This window comes from Dermacentor andersoni, chromosome 4 (assembly GCF_023375885.2).
Source record: "Dermacentor andersoni chromosome 4, qqDerAnde1_hic_scaffold, whole genome shotgun sequence".
Taxonomy (NCBI): Eukaryota; Metazoa; Arthropoda; class Arachnida; order Ixodida; family Ixodidae; genus Dermacentor; species Dermacentor andersoni.
In genome coordinates, this window is record NC_092817.1 from 29,482,009 (window position 1) to 29,501,775 (window position 19,767).

A 19,767-nucleotide genomic window follows, 5' to 3' on the forward strand; every position below is an offset into this window, starting at 1 on the left:
AGCATATGAAGTACACTTTGCACTCAAATTACATGGACACATAGAGAGAATCACTGCATGCATGCAGTGATTCTGAAAGCTATTGATACTTCTTAATACATTTTAGTACAGGATTGACTGTTACCACCAAGTAAGCAAGCATATAGAAAAAGCGAGGCAAATTTAGCTGCAATATAAACACGTGGAAATTGGGATGACTATGGATGGAGAGCTAGCACTATAATCATTTACTGTATCCTGTAATAATGTAACAGAATTTAGATGGTATCATGACACATTTTGTAACCCATTGCACTCATTAAAAAAAAACATACAATCTCATACAACATGCTTGTCAACATGCCTGTTATGCTTCTGTTCTGGCACAGACATGGCACTATTAATTTGAGAGAGTGTTGATGCATTAGATAGACCCAGGCCACAAGACATGTTTTGCAAAGATGGTTTTTTATATGTAGGAGCCTATCACTGTTTATGTGCATCAGCATTGGTATTTTAGGCATACACTACACTAGTTGTACCAGCTTTTACATCTGTCTTTCTCTCTGCCTCGCATGCTGTGGCACGATGTGTCTGAATTTAGAGAAACATGCATGATCTGTGTAAGCCTGCTAAGATTTGCCTTCTCGAATTTCATCCATCGTTTTAATAAACCAGCATGTTTTTTTAATGCAAATAGCATTCTTTGCCTACTTCGGCCGTCTTGAGCCTATCTATCTAGCTTCTTACACCAAGCCCAGCGACCCAAGTTGTCTATCTTCTTGGGCAGCTAGGTATGTACTCCTGGTCAAGATGCCGTCGTGCTTGTTCCATTGTTGTCATTCCAGCCTTGTGATCCTACTCGCATCATGTTGTCATCGTCACGCCATCTAACCTGACCCGGACAACCCAAGTTGTCTAATAGCTTGGGCCAATAGGTATGAGCTGGTGGCCGTGATGTCATCATGGTTGTTGCAGCATCGTCATTCCAGCTTTGTCATCTGACACTCGTCATGCCGTTGTCATACAGTCATCATGCATTCATTGTCACGATACCGTGTTGCCACCGTGATTGTTTAATCCTTGCCATTCCAGCTTTGTGATCTGACTCTAGTTGTGCTGTTGTGGCTACTGTCGTCACGCCTTCTACGCTGACCCAGTGGTCCAGATAGATTGGGTCACTAGGTGTGTGCTTGGGGTTGTGATGCCTTTGTGGTCATTGCATCGGCGTGATTACAGCTTTGCATTCGACTCTCGTCATGCTGTCATCATCATGCCATTGTCGTCACATAGTTGTCATGTCATTGTCATTATTGTCATCACTTCAGTGAGGTCATCCCATCATCACCACTCGATCAACGTCCATTTTTTTTCATTATTCATGCCGTCACCATCATGCCATCGTCGTCACAGAGTCGTCATGTCATTGTTGTCATGCTGTCGTTATTGTCATCACTTCAGTAAAGTCATCCCGTCATCGTCACTCCATCAACATCCATTATTTTTCATTATTGTATTGTAATCATACTGTCATCATTCAATTGGGATTATGGCACCTTTGTGATGCTGTCATGATCAGTAGCTATCATGCCTCCATTGTCAGACTGTCATCATGGTGCATTGTGGTCGTGCCATCATCATCCCTTCAGCTATATCATCCGACTCTCATCATGCCATCGTCATCAAGCCATTATTGTCGTACAGATTTTGTGGTGCGGTCATATTCATGCCCTTCTCATTATACGCACATCGTTATCCCATTGTCCTCATGCCATTGTCTTGCCATCATGTCATACAGTCATCATTAGGTTTCATTGTCTTGCCATTGCCGTCACACTGTCATTTCACCATCGTCATCACATCAGTATCATCATACCATTGTTGTCATGCTGTCGTCGTGATGCCACCATCATCGATTCATCGATGTCATTACATCATTATGTTGTAATTATGCCGTGGTCATTCAGTCGTAATATGCTGTCATTGTGATGCCATCGTCGTCATTGTGTTGTTGTCATACCGTCATCGCCATGCCATCTTGGTCGTGCAATCATCATCATTCTCACTTCTTCATCCGGTTGCCATCATACAGTCATCATCACACCGTCGTTGTCATCTTATTGTCCTCATCACATTTTCTTTGTTATACCATCATCATAACTTAAGAATCAACATGCCATTGTGCTCATGTCATCGTCATTATATGCTTTTGTCATTCTATCGATATTATTCCTTCTTCCTCATTCCACCATCACTGTGTCAGCATAATACAGTGGTTGTCATGCCTCCATGCTCATGGGCGACCTTGGCAAGCGAGTGCCTTAACACAGTGGGACGATATCGGAGTATTTAACATATTGCCGAACAAATGAAACTCTCAGAATTACCACTACACATGTTAAAGAAAGGTAACTTCAGGAATATGGTCTGTCACTAAGTTGCTCGATTGTTATTAGCATTACCATCAGGATACATTGGGAAATGAGTTCTGCCATAATTTTCTTAACTATTCATTGATTTTGAATCATTGATTCATTGATCTTAACTATTCATTGATTGAATTTCTAAAGTAGGTGCTACAACAATACTATCTTCTTGTATTGACTGCCACAAAGATTGCAACAATGTTACAAGGATTGAGGTTGTGCTCGTCTCTTTACAGGAGGCTCGGGAGAAGAGCAAAGGCTGGGCAAACGTGCAGCATGCTGATGTTGACTTGGCCTTCAAAAAGCCAGGGGACGGTCTTCCACTGCGGCTGTGGCGATGTGTTGTCGAGGTTGAAGCTCCCCCAGTTGAGCTTCTCACTAGGATTCTTCGCGAACGGTGAGTCTTCTAAGCCAAGCTAGTCGAATCCGAAGATTGAATTAAATGCGTTGCAGAGCTTCTAATAGTTTACCAAATGACCCGACTGTCCAGGCTGAAAAACCAATCTTTCAAGCACTTAAGGAATCTGACTGAACAATTGAACACATTCCACTATATTTATCGCAGTACATTAACCTTTACCTCCGGAATTATTCCTGAAGAACCATCTTCAAATACCAATCTTTTTAGCACTAATATATAGAATTGGCATGTGTTAAATAAACACAATAAATGCATTTAAAACAATATTTTTTAGTGCAGGTTAAAAAAAAAAAAAAGAAACAGAAAAGTAATATTTAAGTATAGGAAAAAGTTGGCTTCTCTGCACGATCAAGATGCCATTTTCTTTTACGGTAATGTTAAAAACGTTTCTGCCAAGTTTTTAATGGCGTTGTAGTGCCACCTGTGCATAAAAGAGAGAACTAGCTGTCTGGACTTGCTTAGCTAGTCTTCGGTAACAGAAATTGGGACTTTTTGCCATGGACGACTCCAGCTGAGCTTGTCTACGGGAGGTAAAGGGTTAAGGTGCATGAAACTTAACATACAGGGAGAAAACGCAGAAATCTGATGAAGATGAAGAGAGACACAAAGAAGACACACAGCGCTGTCTTCAGTATGTCTTCTTCGTGCGTTTCTCCGTCTTCGTGAAATTTTTGTACTGTTCCTTGGTACGATGGAGAACCAACAAGCCCAAATGAGAGCTTTGATGAAACTTAAGCAGTAAAACTAATGAAGTGTAAGTGAAGCTAAAGTTACGCATTAGTTCCTAGTGAGCACAATTTGTAGTAAAGTGAATGCAATTGGATATTTTTCTAAATGAAGTAAATGCTAGAGTCGTGTCTGACACCTCCCTTGTTGTATAAAACTATGATTAGTATAGTAGATTTTCGCTAATTAGACTCCATTTATTTAGATTTTTCGGTTAATTCGATCCCAATCGAAGGCCCTGGCAGGCACCTGTGCATTTCTATAGGCCCAAACTATCGTTATTTGAATCATATATATATATAATAGTAGGAGGCGTGAGAACCTTCCTCAGTCGATGACAGAGGTTACAACTCATTATGGACACCTGGGCTCAGTATCTATTAACGCTGTCAAAGGGACACGGTCGACGTGAACATCAAGCAAGTTCTGGTTCGTTGGGAGCATCAATGGAGGATTTCTACACGACGAAGATAATGCAGCAATATTGACCTTTGTCGAATAATTTGAACTCTAACAGTCAACATGCACACATATATGACGAGTGAATGCATTAAACACATGTAATCTCCCCTCGAAAACAGATATTTCCAGTCTGCTCTAGGAAGATTATGAAGCAATAACCATAGGTCACAATCTCTGTACTCAGTATTTGCCTGATTCTAATGCGTACCCCCCCCCCCCTATTTTTTTATTTTTCAGTATTTGACTGAAAATTGCCTGCGGGGTGCGATCGGATAGGAAACCAAAACCGCCTTTGCAACCTTTGTATGCTTTACCACAAAAAAACAATGTACTGCAGCAAAGCTGACTTTAAAAAACCAGCTGCCATTGTTCAACAAATACTAGAGCCTTGCCCATTTCTCTTGCTAAAAAGGCTGGTGCGCACTAGACGTCTACATGGTTTAGGAGCATTAATTTCATTTTTATATTACTTTTCTACTTTCTACACATAAAAATTGGGTGTGCATTTGCTTTTGGGACATGCTGGACTTTTCCAAATACTGCCAAATGAATCGGCAGTGTTTTGGCATTTCTTGCTGCGTCTTGTTTTATTAGACTCACTGGATAATTCAATCAATTTCATCGGTTCCATCAGGGTCGAATTAACGGAAGTTGATAGTATTAACCCTTACACTGCCACTCCCATGATTACTTGAAGACACAGCCATATGCTAATCTTTAACTTTAAGTGCATTCTCTGCCTCTCCTGAAGCAACTTGAGCAAAAAATATTGTGGACCTGTTGTGCCATTTGTGTAGAAGTCTGCTGTAAATAAATAGACCTTCTTTATTAAATTTCTGACAATAGCTAGAGCACATGTTTCGGTGCTCCCTTGCTTGGTCTTGGCAGGGCAGCCATAGCAGGTCAGCGTTACAAATCTGTCCGTTGTTTGGCAGATAAAGAAATTTATGAACTGTTGAATAAATCCTGGTGCAGATGAAAGCCATGATGAGAAACAGACTTTTATGCAGCATGAAAGGTACACTGAATAAACACACAAAAAAGTGATGTAGAACAGGGTGAGGAGCAGTCATAAAAAAAAAAAAAAATCTGCCAGTCAAGGGGTTAAGGACAGCTCAAAACATTTTGCAAGATGCTGGACTGGACCAGTCAAGGGGTTAAGGACAGTTCAACATTTTTTACAAGATGCTGTACTGGCTTTGGGAATTCTGGAGCATGATAAATTTGTATGTATATATCTTCTCTCCACTATGATCATTTTAATTTTCCTTCTCCATTACCATTCCCAGGCTAGACACACTATCGAGGCTACCGTCTCTGCCTTTCATTGCAATAGCAATCATGCGGACGCTCGAGGTGCATTCATGCTGGCGCCGTTGTGGTACTGTCCAACTGACCTCATATGGTGCGGCTCGTGTGCGTGGGGTTGCAGGGTTTTCGGAGACTCAGAGTGTGTTAGGGTGCAAAAGCAACATAAGAGAAGTGGAAGCATAGTTAACGGCACACTTGATCGCCTTGGTGGGTGGAGCACAGCTAGCATAGTAAGTGCACACTGTAGTGTAAGTGCACTGTGCACCATCGTAAGTGCAGCAGTGTTCCCGCTCAACTGCTGTGTGTGTGCTCTGGTCTGAGCAATAAGTGTCAAGCTAACATGACTCAATCCTTTACCTCCCGTAGACGAGCTCAGCACTTCCACGCATTTTGCACGCCCTCTACCGCGGACAAACTGGGCTTGTCCACGGCAAAAAGTTCCAATTTATCTTACCAAAGGTGATCTGAGCAAGTCCATGCACCTAGTTCTCTCTTTTATGCACAGATGGCACTACAATACCATGAAAGCTTGGTAGAAGCTTTTTTAACATTACTGAAAAGGAAAAAAAGCATTGTCGTTGTACAAAGAAGCCAACTCTCTCCTATACTATAATTTCTTTGTGTGTGTATGCCCCAGTAGAAAGATTAAGTATTGTTTTGAATGCACTTCTCGTGTTTATTTAATGTGCGAATTCCACACAGCATTAAAAAATAACAGTAATTTGGGAATGTTTCTTCAAAAATAACTGGGGAGGTAAAGGGTTAACATTTCTCTGGGTGCTGACTTACGCCGAGGTGCGATGACTGCAACACCACTGGTGGTGCTCATCACGCCAGCATCGTGAGGTGCCTCATAGCGGCCATGGGATTGTTCCTTCTGCCCAGTAGCAGTTGCCTTGCATGCTGCATTGCACCAACATGTCACACTTGTGTGTAGCTAGAACGCTGTCCAAGGAGTTCAAGCACAATGCTAAATCTTGATATCACTGTCAGTGCTTTGCTCTATGAGCAAAACTGCCAAATTTTTACAAATAAATTGCCTCTCTTTCTTCTCTGTGCCCAGTTTTTATGTGAGTGTGTCATTTTTTTCTCAAGACTGCACTCAGCTAAATGTATGCAGGCTGCATACTGAACCAGTAGCTTTCAATGCCTTTAAAGAAAAAAAAAATTGTGTTTTTAGTGCAATGCAGCACATAAAATCTAAAGGGAACATTCGGTTATGCACCGGTATTATAGACTTAGCACAGGATTAAAAGGACCGTGCAACATATTTTGGATATAGTAAATAAACTTGCCAATTTGATCTACAGTGCTTTCCTGATGAATGGCGTGGCCAAACATCATTGCTGTACATGTAGCAGGGAACATGTCGACAAAAACTTAATGAACTCTGATGTCAAATAAGATGCCTTGCTTGCGTCTGGTCTCTTCTCTGGGTGACAGTCACATTTGGGACAACACGCTCATCAAGTGGCGACACATTGCCAAGCTGGACAAGCAGAGTGAGGTCATCCAGTATATCTGTGGATCCATGAGGCCACACGCACCAAGAGACTTCTGTGTGCTAAGGTAAGCTTGTACAAACATTAAGGCACATGTCAGTTTGACAATAGCATGACAATAAGACATGAGGACTGAAGAGGGCATATAATCCTGTTCAAATCCTGTTCACAGTTTTTGCAATTGGCATAAAAAAAATCATGAATGATTCTATGATGTTATCATCATCATCATCATCATCATCATCATCATCATCATCATCATCATCATCATCCGCCTGGTTATGCCCACTGCAGGGCAAAGGCCTCTCCCATACTTCTCCAACTACCCCGGTCATGTACTAATTGTGGCCATGTTGTCCCTGCAAACTTCTTAATCTCATCCGCCCACCTAACTTTCTGCCGCCCTCTGCTACGCTTTCCTTCCCTTGGAATCCATTCCGTAACTCTTAATGACCATCGGTTATCTTCCCTCCTCATTACGTGTCCTGCCCATGCCCATTTCTTTTTCTTGATTTCAACTAAGATATCATTAACTCGCGTTTGTTCCCTCACCCAATCTGCTCTTTTCTTATCCCTTAACGTTTTACCAATCATTCTTTCCATAGCTCGTTGCGTCGTCCTCAATTTAAGTAGAACCCCTTTCGTAAGCCTCCAAGTTTCTGCCCCGTACGTGAGTACTGGTAAGACACAGCTGTTATAAACTTTGCTCTTGAGGGATAATGGCAACCTGCTGTTCATGATCTGAGAATGCCTGCTGAACGCAACCCAGGCCATTCTTATTCTGATTATTTCAGTATCATGATCCGGATCCGTAGTCACTACCTGTCCTAAGTATATGTATTCCCTTACCGCTTCCAGTGCCTCACTACCTATTGTAAACTGCTGTTCCCTTCCAAGACTGTTAAACATTACTTTAGTTTTCTGCAGATTAATTTTTAGACCCACCCTTCGGCTTTGCCTTTCCAGGTCAGTGAGCATGCATTGCAGTTGGTCCCCTGAGTTACTAAGCAAGGCAATATCATCAGCGAATTGCAAGTTACTAAGGTATTCTCCATTTACTCTTATCCCCAATTCTTCCCAATCCAGGTCTCTGAATACCTCCTGTAAACACGCTGTGAATAGCATCGGAGAGATCGTATCTCCCTGCCTGACGCCTTTCTTTATTGGGATTTTGTTGCTTTCTTTATGGAGGACTACGGTGGCTGTGGAGCCGCTATAGATATCTTTCAGTATTTTTACATACGGCTCGTCTACACCCTGATTACGCAATGCCTCCATGACTGCTGAGGTTTCGACTGAATCAAACGCTTTCTCGTAATCAATGAAAGCTATATATAAAGGTTGGTTATATTCTGCACATTTTTCTATCACCTGATTGATAGTGTGAATATGGTTTATTGTTGAGTAGCCTTTACGGAATCCTGCCTGGTCCTTTGGTTGACGGAAGTCTAAGGTGTTCCTCATTCTATTTGCAATTACCTTAGTAAATACTTTGTAGGCAACGGACAGTAAACTGATCGGTCTATAATTTTTCAAGTCTTTGGCGTTCCCTTTCTTATGGATTAGGATTATGTTAGCGTTTTTCCAAGATTCCGGTACGCTCGAAGTCATGTGGCATTGCGTATACAGGGTGGCCAGTTTCTCTAGAACAATCTGCCCACCATCCTTCAACAAATCTGCTGTTACCTGATTGTCCCCAGCTGCCTTCCCCCTTTGCATAGCTCCTGGTGTTACCTGTGGGATTTCGAATTCCTCTAGACTATTCTCTCTTCCATTATCGTCGGGGGTGCCACTGGTACTGTATAAATCTCTATAGAACTCCTCAGCCACTTGAACTATCTCATCCATATTAGTAATGATATCGCCGGCTTTGTCTCTTAACGCATACATCTGATTCTTGCCAATTCCTAGTTTCTTCTTCACTCCTTTTAGGCTTCCTCCGTTCCCGAGAGCATGTTCAATTCTATCCATATTATACTTCCTTATGTCAGCTGTCTTACGCTTGTTGATTAACTTCAAAAGTTCTGCCAGTTCTATTCTTGCTGTAGGGTTAGACATCTTGTATGATGCCAGGGTTAGCGCAGAGTATGAGGTCTATTTCATTTCTAGTCTCGCCGTTCGGGCTCCTCCACGTCCACTTTCGGCTATCTCGCTTGCGGAAGAAGGTATTCATTATCCGCATATTATTCTGTTCCGCAAACTCTACTAATAGCTCTCCCCTGCTATTCCTAGTGCCTATGCCATATTCCCCCACTGCCTTGTCTCCAGCCTGCTTCTTGCCTACCTTGGCATTGAAGTCGCCCATCAGTAGACTGTATTTTGTTTTGACTTTACCCAACGCCGATTCCACGTCTTCATAGAAGCTTTCGACTTCTTGGTCATCATGACTGGATGTAGGGGCGTAGACCTGTACAACCTTCATTTTGTACCTCTTATTAAGTTTCACCAACAAGACCTGCCACTCTCTCGTTAATGCTATAGAATTCCTGTATATTACCAGCTGTGTTCTTATTAATCAGGAATCCGACTCCTAGTTCTCGTCTCTCCGCTAAGCCCCGGTAGCACAGGACGTGCCCGCTTTTTAGCACTGTATATGCTTCTTTTGGCCTCCTAACTTCACTGAGCCCTATTATATCCCATTTACTGCCCTCTAATTCCTCCAATAGCACTGCTAGACTCGCCTTACTAGATAAGGTTCTAGCGTTAAACGTTGCCAGGTTCATGTTCCAATGGCGGCCTGTCCGGAGCCAGGGATTCTTAGCACCCTCTGCAGCGTCGCAGGTCTGACCGCCGCCGTGGTCAGTTGCTCCGCAGCTGCTGGGGACTGAGGGCCAGGGTTTGATTGTTGTGTTCATATAGGAGGTTGTGGCCAAGTACTACACCAGGGTGGCCAATCCTGCTCTGGTGAGGGAGTGCGTTACCGGTTCTGGTCACTGGGATCAGGCCACACTCCAGGCCTGTTTATGCAATTTTATCAACACGCGGATTTTTGTTTTTTTTTAATCCGGTGGAAAATTGTGCGGCACCGGGATTCGAACAACGGACCTCTTGCACGCGGGGCGGGTGTTCTACCTCTACGCCACCGCTGCAACTGTTATTAAGTAGAGGCTTAAATGTTGGTCTTTTGGAAGTAAAATAAATCTAATGGAAAAAAATATCTTGTGGTACACACAGGGTATGAATTTGGGTCTTTTAAATTTGGATGGCATTGCCCTAGCCACTTGGCTGTAACTGGCAATTGCTACCATATCTCAGACTGAAGTACTAACCACAAAATTCCCCAAAGTAGGAAAACAAAATGTTACTAAGCTGATCCACAGAGAGAAGTACAGTAAAACCTCGTTAAACCGTACCCGCTTAAACAGTATTTATTTATTTTATTTATTTATTGTACATACTTTCAAGGCCGGCAGGCACTACAGAAAGGAGTGGTAGAGTACATTATTTGCAGAACGAGAGAATAATAAAAAAATAATGAAGGAACTATAAGGCACTTTGAACAGCAAGCTTGAAATTGGTGCTGTCACAAATGGTGACTAAGGAGCGGGAAGGCGGTTCCATGCAGTGGCGGTTCTTGGTAAGAATGAAGAATGGTACAAATTAGTGCGGCAAGATGGCACTTCAACTTTGTGTTGATGATCGATGCGAGATGAGATGTAACTGGGTCTGGTGAAGAAATTTTCTTTCAAGAAAGGATTGAGGTAGTATATTTTATGAAAGAGACAAAGGCGAGAATGCTTGCGACGTAGTGAAAGGTCAGGTAGATCTAATGTTTTTTTCATGGATGTGACGCTAGAATGACGTGAATAATTAGAGAGGATAAAGCGCGCTGCGCGGTTCTGAATGCTTTCAAGTGAATTAATGAGATTGGAATGAGCAGGGTCCCATATGGCACACGCATATTCTAATTTTGGACGGACGAGCGTTTTGAACATGGTAAGCTTTAGTGAGGTCGGAGCGGATGCAAAGTTACGTCTTAGATAACCTAATGTTCGGTTAGCATTGTTAGTGATATATTCAACATGCATGTTCCACGAAAGATTGCTAGTAATATGCAGGCCAAGATACTTATATGAGTTAACAACCGACAGGACAGTACCATTAATAGAATAGGGGGGCGGATCAGAAGGGGTAGAGCGGCAGGAGACACGCATATGTTTGCATTTATTTGTGTTAAGCTGCATTTGCCATTTGTTACACCAATTTGATACACTAACCAGATCATCTTGAAGCTTACTGGAATCATTAAGGTTAGTTATTTTGTGGTAGATGACGCAGTCATCCGCGAACAGCCTAATGATTGAGTTAGAGATACAGTCAGGAAGGTCATTAATATAGATGAGAAAAAGCAGGGGCCCCAGTACGGATCCTTGCGGTACACCGGAGGTAACTGAACAAGGTCTAGAGGTATAATTATTAGCAGTTACATACTGGGTCCTGTTAGAGAGAAAATCCTTAATCCATGCAAATATGTTTGGGTCAATATTAAGAAGAGAAAGTTTGAAAATAAGTAAATCATGAGAAACAGAATCAAAAGCTCGCGAGAAGTCCAGAAATACACAGTCAGTATCAAGTTGCTGATCTACATTAATAAACAAGTCATTGGTAAAAGACAAGAGTTGGGTTTCGCAGGAAAAGAATTTTCTAAATCCATGTTGTGCGTTGTTAAAAAAAGAATTCATCTCGAGGAAATTAATGAGGTGTGAATAAATTATGTGCTCTAATATTTTACTTGGAATGCATGTCAATGAAATTGGTCGATAATTATTGGAGGAGTGAGTGTCACCTGATTTATGGACCGGAACCACCTTTCCCACCTTCCAGTCTTTGGGCAGGGTAGAAAGCTGTAGGGACTGGTCAAAAATCTTTGATAAAATAACACGTGAAAAAACTTCAGTACACTTTAGCATTTTTGAATTAATGAAGTCGGGACCACAGGATGAAGAAATTTTTTGATTTCTGATAAGTTTGCCGATGCCAATCCAGTCAAGCGAGATAGGATCCATAGGCGGAAAACTTGGGGACGATAAGAATGGAAAATTTGGCTGTACTGATCGCTGAAAAAATGACGAGAAGGTATTATTCAGAATTTCGCAGCACTCGTGAGTTGGAACAGGCACGTCTGATTGGATTAATTGAAGAACATTCTTTTTAGTACCTGCAACAATAGACCAAAACTTCCGTGGGTTAGAAACCAGAAACGAGGGCAGAGTATTATTTAGGAATGTGTTTTTGGCACTGGCTGTTGCCGAACAATATTCACTGGCAATGCGGTGATATCGAGAACAATGATCAGGATGATTTGTAGCTTTAGCGCGGCGAAACACCCGTTTTTTTTTGTTGCGCAGGCGCTTTAGTGCATTATTAAACCATGGTGATCGGGGGTTAGAAGGCACTCTTCTTTTATGTATGTAGCGGTCAATTATCGATAGAAGTTTGTTTTTATAGAGAGACCAGTTTTCATCAACTGTTCGTTGCGAAAAGTTCATTAAGTAGTTCGTAACGAAAGACTCAAATTCGGCTGTTATTGACGAGGCATCAGCTCTGTTGTAATCTAGTATAATCTTTGAGCTTTTTTTAGTAGTAACATGTGCGTTAAGAGTGAAATGGATCATTACATGGTCGCTTATACCTTGCAGGAACGTTAGAGGTGAAACCAAGTTGGGGGCAGTGGTAAGAATGAGATCCAGGATATTGGCAGAAGTCAGTGTAGTGCGCGTGCGGTAGTGCACAAGTTGAATAAGGTTAAAATCGCGGCACAGGTCCAAAAATTCTAAAAATTGAGGACAACTCTGTTTCACAACTACGTCATCCTTCGACCACATAACATTGGGAAAATTCAAGTCCCCTAGTATAAACAAGGGTGATGTGGGGTATCTAACAATGAGGTTATTAATCACATCATGAAGTTCATGGCAAAACGAAATAGGGGCAGCGGGCGGTCTATAACAGGCACAGAAAATAAACTCGCGATTGGAAATGACAACCCGTACACACACAAGTTCTAATGACGATGTAATCGGAATGATGTGAGAAACAAGAGCATCTTTGACACCGATAAGAACTCCCCCTCCTGATCGAATGTCGCGGTCATATCGGTAAAAACTATAAGTGTTTTCGCAATCCAGTATTTCACTGCTGCTTATTTTTGCTGACAGCCACGTTTCCGTAATGATAACAATGTCAGCAGAACAGGAATCAATGGCTGATGATAAAGCTATGCGTTTGTTGAGTACACTTCGTGCATTAGTGAATAGTATTGATAGGCTTTTGACGTTTTGGTGTACGGCAGATAGCTATGAAGAATCATTCACCTGGGCGGCAGCGGACTCAGGTACGGCGGCTGGCACGTGTGAAGGGGGATACATTTCACAGATGCCATCGGTGGCTGCGCAGTAAACGTATGTTTTTTTGTTAATGATTAGTTTATTATAACGAAGTGTAAAATTCTGTTTGCTGGCGTTTCCGTAGTCAATAAGTCTCTTACGCAACTGCCTGGTATTTTTGCAGAAATCCTCACCTACAGATACACCAGAGCCCTTTAGCTTTGCCCTCAAGGAAAGGATGCTTTCTTTAATCTTAAATGCCGAGAACATAACAATTATGGGGCGCGTTTTATTCACAGAAAACGACCCCAATCGGCGCGCTCTAGATACAGCCGTGTCTGGAATAGAAATATCGAAATGCATTGACAGTATGTCCCGAATTCGGGTTTCAGACTCAGCCCAAGTCTCTGTGGGACTGTCAGTGATACCGTAAAAGAGCAGGTTATCCCTCCTTGATCGATCCTCAAGGTCGTCAAGGCGAGAGGCAAGGATACTGTTTTCGTTTTTGACTGCTTCCTTGACTGCTTCCTCGATTTCGGCCATAGGTGGCGAGTTCTCGAAATTCTTTACAAAGGATTCTACTTTATTTAGCCTGGTAGTTAAATCAGATACGGTTTGAGCGAGTGCATCTTGTTTTTGTTTAAGTTCACCTAGTGCACCCATAACTTCGGCATGTCTCGAGTCAATTTTAGACGACAGGTCGCTGATTACCGCAAGTAATTGTGTATACTGTGTACTAGAATCATTGAGAGGCCCGGGATTCGTCTCGACATCGCCACAAACCAGTAATGTCCTTGCCACTAGTACACAATCACAAAAGCATTGGAATAACACACTTGGGCATGGGATAAGCAGCAAACAGAGATTGTTCGATCGCTTGCTAAGAAGTGATGGTTTTTTACCAACCTGCATGTAGAACAGAAACGGGTTTGTGAGCGACGAATGCATTGCCGCCGCTATCCCGTGCCCACTGAAGGCCGAAGTCGGATCCGCCGCCCTTTTGTACTCTTCTGATGAGACTGTCGGTGACGATGCCGCTGGCCAGCCGCTGACTGAAGGGACGCCGCAATCCAAGTAAGGAAGATAGCATGCTCCATCATGGTCGAAAGTTGGTGCCGATGGCGGCGTTATCGGTGAAACTGCTGATGCTTCGGACGAGAGATATGCTCCCAGCAAAGTGACGATCTGCATGTAGAACAGAAACGGGTTTGTGAGCGACGAATGCATTGCCGCCGCTATCCCGTAGTTTTGTTTTAAAAGTAGTAAAGTCAAATCCCCGACTCAGTGGCCATTGAACATCATGCGTTTTGTGTCCACATAAACCGTACCAGCTTAATGCGTACGTATCGGTTAACATGTATTGTTTCCACTTTTCGTCGCGCAAATACGGCGGTGCGTTGTCTCCATCGGGCAGCCCGGCAGAACAACAAGCCTCAGAGATCAGAACAACGGCCTCCAAGTGCCCTGTGTATTCGCGTGTGAAGCCACATCAACATCAACATCATTTTGGCAGCGTGCCAGAGAGCGTTGTAGCGTCACGCAAGCGAGGACTCGCGTCATGCCGAAGCTCGGATAAAGAAGACGCCGGAAGAAGAAAAATTAGACATTGTTCGTGCTATCGAATGTGATACGAGAAGTCGGCGCTGGCACGCGACAGGGATCTGCTGTTGAGTATCGTGTGTGGCATTTGGAATGCAAAGTTGCTCAGCAGCGCTGCTGCAACCGCGAAGAGATGTCAGCTACGAGGTTCGACGTTTCGCCATCGTTGCCTCTGTTGTTACCGAAGTGTCGGCTAGCAACAGTGATGAGGACGACATGGAAAGCAACAGCACGGGCGATTTAGGCCCGACAGTGACAGAAGCTGCACGTTACGTCAGCCTCATGAATACAATCGTCGCGACGAGAACAGCACCCCGCAATGAAAAAGGCGCATCGCAGCTACCGCGCGTGTGCATGGAGAATATGTAACGCCAACGAGGAATCTGCCATGCGAGTGTTTGCCGAGAAGAGGGGGCTGGCTGAAAAGCTCAGCTTCAGTAAGTTTGAGGATGCTGTTGTCGCTGCTAGACCGCGGCGGCATCAAACGAGAATAACACTTTTGTCGCGCAAAGTGAATAAATACTGCATGTTCTTTCCCCTTTCATCGCACTCTCTCCGAGTTCCATTTTTGACATGTAAGTGGTTATCTCATGCTATTTTGGTTAAACAGTACTACCGTTTAGTACATACTTTTTCTGAGCTCCGGCCAACTATGGTTTAACGAGGTTTCACTGTACTGGTAGCCAAGAATCTGGCCACTGCTGTAACCATAGTAGCTACATAAACTGATTTACAGTTAAGACCTAAACGTTGGAGATTCAAAAAATCAGTCAACTCTTTAGTGTAGCCTCCCTAGAGCCGGTCTCATAGTTACTTTGTTAATGAAACCAAGTAAATGTTGGGTAGTGCTCAAATCCTGTAACTCTAGCCTTAATACCATATTATATTAAGGCAAGGTCATTTCCCAGAATACCGTATTTACACGATTGTAAGTCGACTTGAATGTAAGTCCACCCCCCCATATCGCGTGACAGGGCAAAAAAAAGGAGAGCATACCCGAGGGCGCATTCGATAACGAAAATTTACTAGTCGCTGACATGGTCACTGGACTATTCGTCTTCACTAGTGCTGCCATCGTCATCAATGCTACGGTCCCACAGTGCGTTGTCGTCCCGCGAAATTTCACATTTGGGAAACGACCACACCACGACATCTTGTGGAACAGCAGCCCACGCCGAATGCACCCAACCACACGCAGAGGCTCTTTTGGCAGGTTCGGTTGGTGTAATTTCGTGGTCTTCTGTCGCCAGCCACTCGTACTCACGGTGGAGCAGGTCCTTAAAAGGCGAAGGTCCGGGCTTGTTTCATGACCATGTCGCACTTCACTGGCAGCGACCGATCGTGCATTTCAGCGACGTATGCCGCAAGCATAGCCTACAGCTCCGGAAAGCATCCAGACTTCGGCACGTGGGAAATTCCTCACTTGCCGTCACAGGTGAAAATCTCACTTCACTGCAGTCGCCACTCTCGCACCACCCGTTCAGAAACACCGAACTTGCGGCCCGCTGCTCTGAACGAGTGCCGAATGATTAGTGGGCCTGGAGCACTCATGGCGACTGAGGATGCATAGAAGTAGCACGTAGCCGGCAGTCAAGTGGAACGCGTCAAACCAATGCCTTTCGTCAAACTATAGAGAAAGCTAAGCACAACAGGCAAAGAGAAACCCGCGACTGGTATTTGCTCTTCCATGAACTACCGATACTCCCCGCAAGCGCCGCCATTCTGAGGTTGCCGCCGCGAATGGTACAGCGGCGCTTCCATCAACTATCGATACCCTCTCATGAGTGTTGTGTGCACTGTAATAGTCTCAAAAATGTTGAAAAATCCTTCCAAAAAGCGAACAACCACGCGGGATAGCGAAAAGCTATGAGTAGGGCCATAGAGCAAACATAAAATTGTAACTACGTTATAGCTCCCGCTGGTCTCGCTTTATTGGCGGTGCCATGTTTTGGTTTCGATTGTAAGTTGACCCCCCCCCCCCCCACTTCAGATTTTCAAATTTTAAAAAAGTGGTCGACTTACAATCGTGTAAATACGGTACTTAAACTCAAAGTCACTGCTCACCTTACATGCAAGGCTGATAGATTCAGTTACTAGTTCAATATTTCTAGCACGCTCTGCCATAAAGCCACACCATAAAGCTAAATTCACACTGCTGTGAAGTCACACCTCAAGGCAAAATTCAAATATAATCTGCAGTGATTATTCCAGGGGGGGCTTCCTATTATTCAATGTTTTGGGCAACGCTGCAGTCTGAATAATTCGTCGGCTACTCTATACTGTCTGCTTATATCAGTGTGGATACATTATTTTTCTCGGGTCCACCTGTTGCACCTTCATCTTATATCTGTGACCGCCTTATAATCATATATATATGGTGCACTGCTTGGATTGCAACCTTGGGTCAGGGTGGAGTGTCAAGTTTTGTATATTTCATTCCTTTCTCAAAACACAAGACCTAGACTTGACTAAATACAGTACAGTAGACTCTCTTTAAACAGAACCTCAAGGGAACAGGTAAATTGGTTATGCTTAACTGGAGTTCCAATTACTGAGAGACATTGCAGAGAGTGTTGCATGAATACAAAACTAACCAACCATGAGGACGGCGTTCCGTTTAAGTGGCAGTTCCATTTAAGCGATTTATGTTCATCGAGATTGCACTGTAAACTACTTGTCACAGGTCATGACAAACTGTGCCAGTGAATGCACATATGAGAAATGCCTTCGAATTATTACTCGTAAGTGACAGTACTACTTACATTTTAACACTGCACTGGAGGCAAATGCATAGTGTGGCAAAGGGTGTGCTACTCCTACATGAAGAGTAAGAAATTACTGTGAATTCTATGTTACTGCAGTTTAAACCTAAATTCAATGAAGATGTGCCCAGTGTCTCATTTACTATACCCTCATTAAATCACAATCAATCAGCACAAGTACACTGGCGTTGCAGTACATGACGTGCTGTTAGGGAACATAAAAGAGTTGAATGTGCTGGAAGTTTGAATAATGTTTGTTTGTTTGCTTTCTTCAATTGCATCATGCATTTAACTTACATTGATTCAATGTTGGTTAATTAGACTTTCTTTTTTAACTGTCCTATCTATGCATGTACTGTTGTGACCGACTGAATAGAAATTATATGCCACACTATATTATATTCACCACTTCTGAAACAACCTTCGATGTCTTTGCAACTTCTAAACAGTCTGAAGCGGTGCATTTGTATTTATAGGGCATGGCGTACGGAATTGGCCAGGGGGTCCTGTGCCCTGGTGGAGCTCTCGGTCAATCATCCGGATGCCACCGTGCTTCTTCGTGGCGTCAGAGCAGTTGTGCTTGCTTCCCGTTATCTCATCGAGCCCTGTGGGGCGGGCAAGTCAAGGGTCACGCACATCAGCAGAGTGGATTTCAGGTGCTGAGAAAAACTATGTGCCTCTCTCTTGCCAAAATATTGGCAAAAACATTTGCTTGTATTTTGCCTGAAATTATAAACATTCTCTACATAAGCTGCAGTTCCTTATCATATTAAAACATTATCATCTGCAATGTTACAGAGCTGGTTTGTGAAAAATTTTGGCTGCATCATGAATTGCAGGTACATACTCGGGCTCCATAAGCTATGGCCTGTTTCAGCTATGGGTACAGTTCATTTCTGTCATCAGGCTGTGCTTAAATATGCTCCTAGACAAGCTTCCAATTAAGTAGCAGCAGTAGTAGCAGAAAAACTTTATAGACTGAAACCAGATGAACTCCTACTCCAGTCCCCAGAAAACAAATAAAAACAAATTGTACACTTTATTTGCAATGGCAGTAGGTTTACTGCCTGCCAATATCACTATAGCCATGACTTCTATGCCAAAGTGCTCTGCTTTTGGTTTAAAGAATCTCTGTGGCAGCTGTCACATAGAACAACCATGTATAAGAGTGTCAGCTTGCTGTGTAGCCAACACAAACAAATTTGAAAATTTCAGAGTGCCCAAGAGAAATGCATATCTGGTCCGGTGATACAGCTTCCTAAGGGAGCCTCTCTCAGTCTATGCTGTCCACTTAATTTTTCAATATTAATGTTTTCTCATTGCCATGCACCTGTTAAGGGAGTTTTCGGCTTTGTATGCACCCATCTGTAGATAGGTGCATAGAAAGATCCCTTAAAGGGACACTAAAAGCTGATGCTAAGTCGATGTGGACTGCTTAAATACCATTACAGAAACCTCACAACGCTTGTTTTGTGCCAAGAAAAGACTTAGTTTTTGAGAAAATTGCATCTGAAGCATCCAAATACCATTTTCGAAATTTGCACGTTGTGTTGACAATAACCACACGCCGATACAGGCAGTTCACGCTTGCGCACCAGCGAGTGTATGCATGGAACGCCTATGGCGTCCGTTCGGTGTCTGTTCCTGTCCATCTTCCACTTGCGCCAGCGCCACGGTGCATTCACTGCAGGCGCTACATGAAGCTGTCCCATAGCGTAACGTGGAAGTTTCAAATCAGATGAAAAGTATTGAAGGACCGTGGCACTGCTGAGCACTGTGGATGACATAATGTGCTAAAACATGACCTATTTTGAATTACTGAGCCATTTTGTCAGTTCTCGCACTCTGGTTGTCATACGCAGGGCATTCAGTTTCTTATGTTGAATGCTACATTGTCAATGTGTGAGCATGGCAAGAACAAGGAGTGCTGGTCAGATTACCCTCTGCTTTTTTAATTTTCTTGTACCATTTGCACAGCTGTTGAGGCAACAGACAGTAACATCTGTACTGCTTTAACATACTCTGATAGATGTCCATGAGTTTTTCAGATAACGCATTGCACCAAAAATTGTGTCACTAACTTTTGCTGTTCCCTGGTGCATGGTTTCAAGGTGGCAGCCACATTGTGTTCAGTGACATGACATTTTATGTCTGTCAGCTGAGTGCAGCACGTTCGAAACGAAACTTTACTTATTTATTTTACTGTGCTCGTACTATATATTTACAAATAATAGAAATTTTCCATAACAACTC

The 19,767-nt window shown here is 43.1% G+C and overlaps 1 protein-coding gene across 6 annotated transcripts in view; it reads left to right on the top strand.

The window, feature by feature from the left end:
• Positions 1 to 19,767, top strand: part of cv-c (RhoGTPase activating protein) — a 453,196-nt gene that overhangs the window by 428,772 nt on the left and 4,657 nt on the right. For all 6 annotated transcript variants that reach the window (XM_050183837.3, XM_055073551.2, XM_050183840.3 and 3 more), the window contains 3 exons: positions 2,642 to 2,802; positions 6,769 to 6,894; positions 17,991 to 18,170. In XM_050183837.3, the coding sequence (XP_050039794.1) occupies positions 2,642 to 2,802; positions 6,769 to 6,894; positions 17,991 to 18,170 (467 nt within the window). The remainder of the gene's footprint in view (positions 1 to 2,641; positions 2,803 to 6,768; positions 6,895 to 17,990; positions 18,171 to 19,767) is intronic.